Source organism: Triticum aestivum, chromosome 4A, assembly GCF_018294505.1.
Source record: "Triticum aestivum cultivar Chinese Spring chromosome 4A, IWGSC CS RefSeq v2.1, whole genome shotgun sequence".
NCBI classification, from domain to species: Eukaryota; Viridiplantae; Streptophyta; class Magnoliopsida; order Poales; family Poaceae; genus Triticum; species Triticum aestivum.
In genome coordinates, this window is record NC_057803.1 from 137,682,123 (window position 1) to 137,690,001 (window position 7,879).

Sequence of the window (7,879 nt, forward strand, 5' to 3'; positions counted from 1 at the left end):
TTTCCCACCTACTCCTTGTTATTTCTTTAAAAAATGCTAAACGTACAAACAAATAGGGAGTTTTACAGACTCTTTTCAGTATTGACCAATCACAAACTTGCTAATGCATTATGCATGTGCTGTTGGACGAGAGACAACCGTGAAGAATGATTTGATCGAACCGTACCTTTCATTGATGATCCATGAGGATTATATACATAGGGAACCGTCGCCACGAACGAATGCGTCCGATCGTGGGGGTCGTGGGAATGTCGAACGGGTGCCTGTAGCAACCGACGTCCGTTTACACAAGGGAGGATTATTCCTAATAACAGAATTAATTTAAATCCTAACACTCCCCCTAATCCTCGCTTGTCCTTGAGACCGGTCATCTTTGAAATATTCTCCTCCAAAACCCTGTGGGAAAAATTAAGAAGAAAACATACAATATGCCATGAAAAACTTCTTCTAAAACCCAGTGAGAAAATAAGGAGAAAATGACATATATCGTCCATGCTTGCATTGATATTGCCTCATTAAAAACCTTACATGAGAAACCATTTGAAAAAACTCATAAAGGAAAAGAGTGCAATATTAATGATCTTATGATCTTAACATGTTATATCTTAGGAGATATCTTTCCCTGAATTTTGCAAGTCTCGAAGTCGTCGCATACCAATTCCAGTTACATATTTATGAAACAGAGAACTTGGTAAGGACTTAGTAAACAGATCAGCGAGGTTGTCTCATGACTCCGTTTGCAAAAAACTTATCTCCCCCTTTTCTTGCTGATCATGGGGATAAAATAATTTAGAAGAAATATGCTTCGTAATATTGCTCTTAATATAACCCGTTTACATTTGTGCAATACAAGCAGCATTATCTTCATAGATAATAGTGGGTGATTTTAACGAACCAATCCCACTTGAACTTTGGACAAAGTTCATCATTCTGCGAAGCCATACACATTCTCGTGTTGCTTCGAACAAAGCAATTATCTCAGAATGATTGGTGGACGTTGCCACTAAGGTTTGCTTTGTCGACTTTCAAGAAAAGGCCGTACCTCCATGTAAGAAGACAAAACCAGTCTGCGATTTGGCATCATGGGGATCTGACAAGTATCCAGCATCGCAATACCCCACCATGGTTCTCTCTTAATTTTTCTTATAGAATAAACCAAGATCTTTGATGCCCTGAAGATATCTGAAAATATTCTTCACACCAACTCAATGCCTTTTCGTTGGTGATGTACTGTATCTAGCCAGTAAATTAACTGCAAATGTTATGTCAGGCCCGGTGCAGTTCGTTAGATACATTAATGCTCCAATAGCACTGAGGTAAGGAAACTCAAGTCCTAATACCTCTTCATCATCACCCTTAGGCCTGAATAGGTCTTTATCTCTTTCAAGAGATCTGACGACCATAGGTGTTTTTGACGGGTATGCTTTATCCATATTGAACTTTTCCAATACCTTCTGGATATAAGCAGACTGATGAACAAGTATTCCTGAAGAAAAATGTTCAAGTTGCAAACCAAGACAAAATTTGTTTCATCTCGAATTCCGTCTTCAAATGATTACATGCCTCATGTATTTCTCGTGTAGTCCCAATGATGTTCAAGTCATCAACATACACGGAAATTATACAAAATCCATCAGTGGATTTCTTGATAAACACACATGGGCAATCATTGTTGTTTGAGTAACCCTTCTTCAAAAGGAACTCGCTTAGTCGGTTATACCACATTCTGCCCGACTGTCTCAAGCCGTATAATGACTTTAGTAGCTTTACGCAATACATGTTGCGATTAGCTCTCGGATCCGGAATCTTCAGTCCCTCAGGAACTTTCATATAGATATTCGTCTTAAGTGACCCATATAAATATGTTGTCACCACATCCATCAATTGGATATACAAATTCATTTGCACTGCCAGTGATATCAAGTATCGGTACGTGATTCCACTCATCACAGGAGAATATGTTTCATCATAATCGATGTCGGGTCTCTGTGTAAACCTTGTGCTACAAGCCTCACTTTATATCTCACCACCTCATTGTTTTCGTTCCTTTCACAAACAAAAACCCATTTTGCCCCTATGGGGAAAACATTAGGAGGAGTAGGTATTGCTGCAGTAAATACCCCTCTCTTGGCAAGCGAGCGCAATTCGTCCTCTATTGCAACCTTCTAGTTGGACCAGTCTGAGCGTTTCATACACTCTACCATGGACTTAGGTTCATGATCCAATGCCAGGTCATCTGCAATCTTTGAGGCGAAAAATATGTCGACAATTGTAGTCTTTCTATTGAATGATTCTCCTGATTCAACATAGTTGATGGAAATCTCATCAATACCTTCTGACTCACCGTGATTTCCCACAACAATCGAGTCACGGTGTACCGATGTCCCAGCACCAATATTTGTGTGCACAGTTGTGCTGGGTTCTGGATGCATAAGATCCTTCAGGTGTCTTTCAACATTAGGTTGAATATCAACTCGCGGTTGACCTGCATTTACTATTTGAGGGATCCTCATTTCCCGCGGACGCTTCTGAGAAGCATTGTCCTTTTTGTCCAGTTTTCTCCCCCTCTTGGGCGGTTGAGTGGTCTTATGAGATATCTCAACTCTCTCTGGAACATTCATAGCAGGAACATGGGATTTAGTGACACCTTTATAATCAGTAAATGCATCTGGCAAATTATTTGCAATATTTTGCAAATTAATAATCTTCTGAACTTCCAGTTCAGATTCATTTGTACGTGGACCTAAGGACTGAATGCCTTTGACATTCCAATCTATTTCTCGGCATTCTTTGTGGTTCTTTTCTCCCCCTAATGCCGGAAAATTGTCCTTATCAAAGATACAATCAGCGTACCGGGCTATAAATAGATCTCCTGTTAGAGGTTCCAGGTACTTTATAATCGACGGAGAATTGTACCCCACATAGATTCCCATTTTTCTATGTGGACCCATCGATGTACGCTGAGGTGGTGATATCGGTACGTACACAGTGCATCCAAATCTTCGAAGATGGGAAATACTTGGTTGATTTCCACGTACTAACTGCAACGGGGAGGCCGTATGATATGCAGTTGGTCGAATTTGTATCAACTCCACGGCATGCAATACCGCATGTCCCCAACAAGATGTTGGAAGATTACAGTTCTGTAGGAGTTGTCTTGCTATCAACTTGATCCTCTTGATAAGTGATTCCGCAAGACCATTTTGTGTGTGTACATATGGTACAGAATGCTCCATAATTATGCCCAAAGCTAGGCAGTAATCATTGAATGCTCGTGAATTAAATTCAGCAGCATTATCCATTCTGATGGATTTTATCCTGTGTTCAGGATGATTTGCCCTCAGTTTAATGATTTGAGCGATCAGCTTTGCAAAAGCATGATTCCTTGTTGATAATAGACACACATTGCACCATCTTGTTGATGCATCAATGAGCACCATAAAATATCTAAATGGTTCCGATAACGGTTGAATTGGACCACATATATCTCCTTGAATGCGTTCAAGAAAATTAAGTGGTTCATTCTTGATCTTCAGATATGAAGGTCTTGTGATTAATTTCCCAGTTGCACATGCAGTGCATACGAAATCCGAGGATTTGGGGAAATTAGCAACCGTTATGTTGTGTCCAGTTGAACCATCAATAATTTTTATTATCATCCCCACACCAGGATGACCCAGGCGATCATGCCATATCTTGAACTTGTCAAGATTCTAAAAAATTATTTTGTATGCCAAATGTTGCTCTGGCTTGATGTATGTGTAATATAGTCCAGAAGATAGAGCAGGCAGTCTCTCAAGGGTTTCCTTGTCGGATCCCTTCTGTTGAGTTATGAGTAGGCTTTCAACCGCATTGTCTTCATGAGTTTCAATGTGGTAGCCATTCATGCGGATATCCTTAAAACTCAACAGGGTACGAGTCGAATCCGGATACAATAAAGCCTCCTGGATTTCAAGTTTTGTACCATTCGGGAGTGTAAATGTGGCTTGACCAGAACCAACAATTACTGTGTCATGACCACCAATTGTCATAACACTCCCCTTACTCTTTTTGAGACTTCGGAAGTATTTAACTGCTCGTAGAATTGTGTTAGAGGCACCACTGTCCACTAAACAAATTTCCTCCTCCATTGGATTGTTTCTCGAAGTTTTCTATAGAGTAAAAGAATAAAATTCATTATTTATTCAATCTCATATAGAAATAACACATACATTACACACTATGTATGTCTGCTACATATTATAATACATTATGTTTAAGGACATAATTATTACAATACCATATATCCGAGGACATAATTATTTTACAACACATAATATAACTAAGGACATATCACAATACTTATGACATTATTGGAAGATCAAAGCATATCTCCATATATGTCATTAGTAGAAGTGAAATCCACCATGTCTTCAACAGTAAGTGGTGGTCCTTCCTTTTGCTGAGCCTGATCTTGGTTCTCCATGTTGTCATGAACTTCGTTCTGATGAACGCCTTGAGAACTTTCAATCATTGGACCAGTGAAGTGAGCTTCGTACTGGTTCCCTTGAGCCTTCTTGCTCTTGCCAATTGATTGCTGATACAGCGTCACCAAATGCTTAGAAGTTGTACACATCCTTGCATGATGAGTAGTACAACCACAATCTGTAGCAAGCTTGAGAGCTACTACCCTTATCATTTTTCTTAAAATGATTCTTGCCCTTTTGTACTTCGTTTCTATTCTGATTCTCATTGCGTCTCCACTTTCCTTTAAACTTCCTATGGTTCCTTTTGGGACCACGGGACTTCTGAGTATTCTGAGAATTGAAATGTGCTTCAGGCAGCGGCAGTGTTCCCGTTGGACGGGACATATTATTCTTATCGAGAATTTCACTGTGCTTTTCTGCCTGAAGAAGTGCATATATCAACTCAGAATGCTTCTTGTATTTATGCTGACGATGTTGTTCAGCAAGAATCCTCATATTAAGATGGAAAGTAGAGAGTGTCTTTTCAGTGAGATCTGCATCCGGGACTGTACTGTTGCAGAATCTCAACTTAGAGTTAATTTGATGCACGGCAGAATTGTATGCTGCAACGGACTTAAAATCCTGGAAACGGATAAGTGCCCATTCTCTTTGCGCTTCAGGCAACATCACCGACCTTTGTTGATCATAACGCTCCTTTAAGGAGTTCCACAATGATAGAGGACTTTCCTCCATCATGTACTCTTCTTTCAGAGCAAGATCAAGGTGGTGTCGAATGAAGTGCAAAGAAGCATACTTTGCCGTATCCGCGATAGCAGGAGCACCTTGAGTAGGTGTGGTTATAGTGCAGATTAGATTCCTGGCCGCCAAGTTGATCTTGACATCCATGGCCCAGGTCAAATAGTTTCTGCCATCAATGGCAAGCTCAGCAAATTCCTTCTTGGATATGTCAGCCATATCCTGCATGAAAATATCATGCGCATTAATTTACACTTATGTAAATTAATTGTGTGTAAAATAAAATGCTTGAATCAAATATAAAGGTCTAGGAAAAGCCTAAATGACTCAAAATATGACTTTCTACAAAAGATAATCACCATAAAATGGCGTAGATCTTTGTTTTGTAGAACACATAGAGGTAGTCACCACGAAGTGGCGTAGACACTCGTATGGCAATTTTCATGCCATAATATGTGTGCTTTCATTTTTGCTTTGAGGTAATCACTACTAAGTAGCGTAGACCTTATTCTTATGGTACTTTGTACAACCTTGTGTTACTTAAAACACTTTGAAGGTAATCACCAGATGGTGTAGACCTCACAGTTGTGAACAAAGCTATATTATTGCCATAAGTGCAATCCATAAGATATTGCCAAAAACTGAAAGTAGTCATATAATTTTCAAGCATAATCGACATGTAACAATTAAAATTGCATCCATAAAACATGTTGACATTCATAAGCAGACATTACATAGTACTATGTTAGAAAATACTAACAAACACTTATGTACAAAAACTGAAAAAGCTAGAAGCTAATCAGAAAAGAAAACGAAAAATAATGGCAATAGGCTAAAGACAGGATAGCCTACTACCGTGGCTAAGCCACCTTTTTATTTTCATTTATGATTCTTTTTTTTTCTCTGCTGCTTGTACGCCATGGGCTAGTGGCTAGTGTGCTGGCTCCAACAGCCCATACGCACGCACGAGTAGATAAGGGAGGCGAGGGGATATTTCTCGTTCCCATCAACAACTCATCCCCAATCCAACTTAAGCGGCGGCCGTCTGCACCACTACCACCAACCTCCGCCACCGGCGTCTGGCTCACCGGCGCGAATTCGAAGCCCCCGGTGCGGCCTCCTCCTCTGAAGAAGATCCACCAGGAAGGTCTGTCCCGGGCGCGGCTGCATTGGAGTGGCCGTTGGCCAGTCCGAGAACCACCGCGCGGCTGCGTTGCAGCTCGGCCCGCGGCACTATGTGCCAGCGGCGGGGCGCCGATGGGCCAGTGGAGCTGCTCGCCCAGTTGTCGAAGACGTCTCCGAGCGCAGCAGCCCGCGCGGGGAGGCGCAGCCCGAGGCTAGCGCTCGACGAAGAAGCCCCAGCGCCGGCCGCCTCGTGCGCCGGCGTCGGAGATGGAAGACGCGGGGAGTCCGGCTGCGCGGGCTCCGCGAGCGGCACAGGCGGCGCAAGTTCGGCTTCCTCCTGGACCTCGTAATCTTGTGGCGGGGGTGGCTGCAGCCTGCAGGACCATCCATGGCCCCCAACCATGCACCGGGCACGGACGCGGTGGTGGAGGAGCCGCAAGTTCCGGCTCAACGTCGACGTCCACTGCGTCGTCCGCGGGCTCCAGTACATCGTTCGCGTACAGGTTTGGAGCGGCCGGTCCGGCAAGAATCCAGGCCGGGAGCGGCGCCGCCGCCGGCATGGCCGGTTCGGGCGGAGCATTAGAAGGCCCAGCACCATGGCGACCTCGGACGCCATGTCCAAGACGTGGTCCACGGCGACGGAAACCGTTCCGGCGGCCTCCGAACCGGCGCAGATCACGGGCGTGGCGGTTGTGGCGGCGAAGTCCACCAACACCATGGCGACGGCGACGGCCCTGTCGGCGTCTACCGCCGCTACGAACAAGGTGCGGGAAGAAGGACAGGAGACCACGAGGCATCCTCTCACCTTTTGCTTTCTTCCCTTCTGGCTCTTTTTTCCGGCGACTGTCGCCGGCGTGATTTGCCTATGCGTGCTTTGGGCAGAGACAAGTGTTAATAATGTGTGAAGAATGATTTGATCGAACCGTAACTTTCATTGATGATCCATGAGGATTATATACATAGGGAACCGTCGCCACGAACGGATACGTCCGATCGTGGGGGTCGTGGGAATGTCGAACGGGTGCATGTAGCAACCGACGTCCGTTTACACAAGGGAGGATTATCCATAATAACAAAATTAATTTAAATCCTAACAAGAACGATCTCATGAAGTGGGCCATCTACATTGCAATTTGCAAGGGCCTCTGATTGGACGCTTAGACAACAAAAATAATTAATTAAGGACGATGCATCGGTGTGGGAGTTTGTTTACTCAACGGAGAAGTGACTAGCACTAACGTGATTCCTTTTCCACGCCAGCCAAGATCCTCCGATCGGACGGGAACAGCCAGAAATTGAATCATGTTGCCTGGCCTAAGCACCGGTTTTAGATGCCCTACTAGCGCAAAAGAATTAACACAAGCGAATGCGAGCCGTTTAAGGACTTGTATAATTAAGTTCTTCGAGAGAGATGCTTATACAGAAATAAATTGATTTTTGCCTAAACGTCGATGCTTATTTATATGTGACAAATGCTTAACTAGGCACAACTTGAGATAAGCCCTTGGTGCTTAGGATTTTTTTTTTACTAAGCACGCCCTCCTGAGTGCATT

The 7,879-nt window shown here is 43.3% G+C and overlaps 1 protein-coding gene across 1 annotated transcript; it reads left to right on the forward strand.

Moving 5' to 3' along the window:
* Positions 1 to 6,168: 6,168 nt before the first annotated feature.
* On the forward strand, positions 6,169 to 7,271 carry LOC123085608 (uncharacterized). The gene has a single exon (XM_044507270.1). The coding sequence runs from the start codon at positions 6,728 to 6,730 to the stop codon at positions 7,229 to 7,231; it is 504 nt and encodes a 167-aa protein (XP_044363205.1). The 5' UTR covers positions 6,169 to 6,727; the 3' UTR covers positions 7,232 to 7,271.
* Positions 7,272 to 7,879: the final 608 nt, after the last annotated feature.

What these genes read in the sequence shown, in the direction of transcription:
- LOC123085608 (XM_044507270.1), top strand. Translation starts at nt 6,728, where the DNA reads ATGCACCGGGCACGGACGCGGTGGTGGAGGAGCCGCAAGTTCCGGCTC.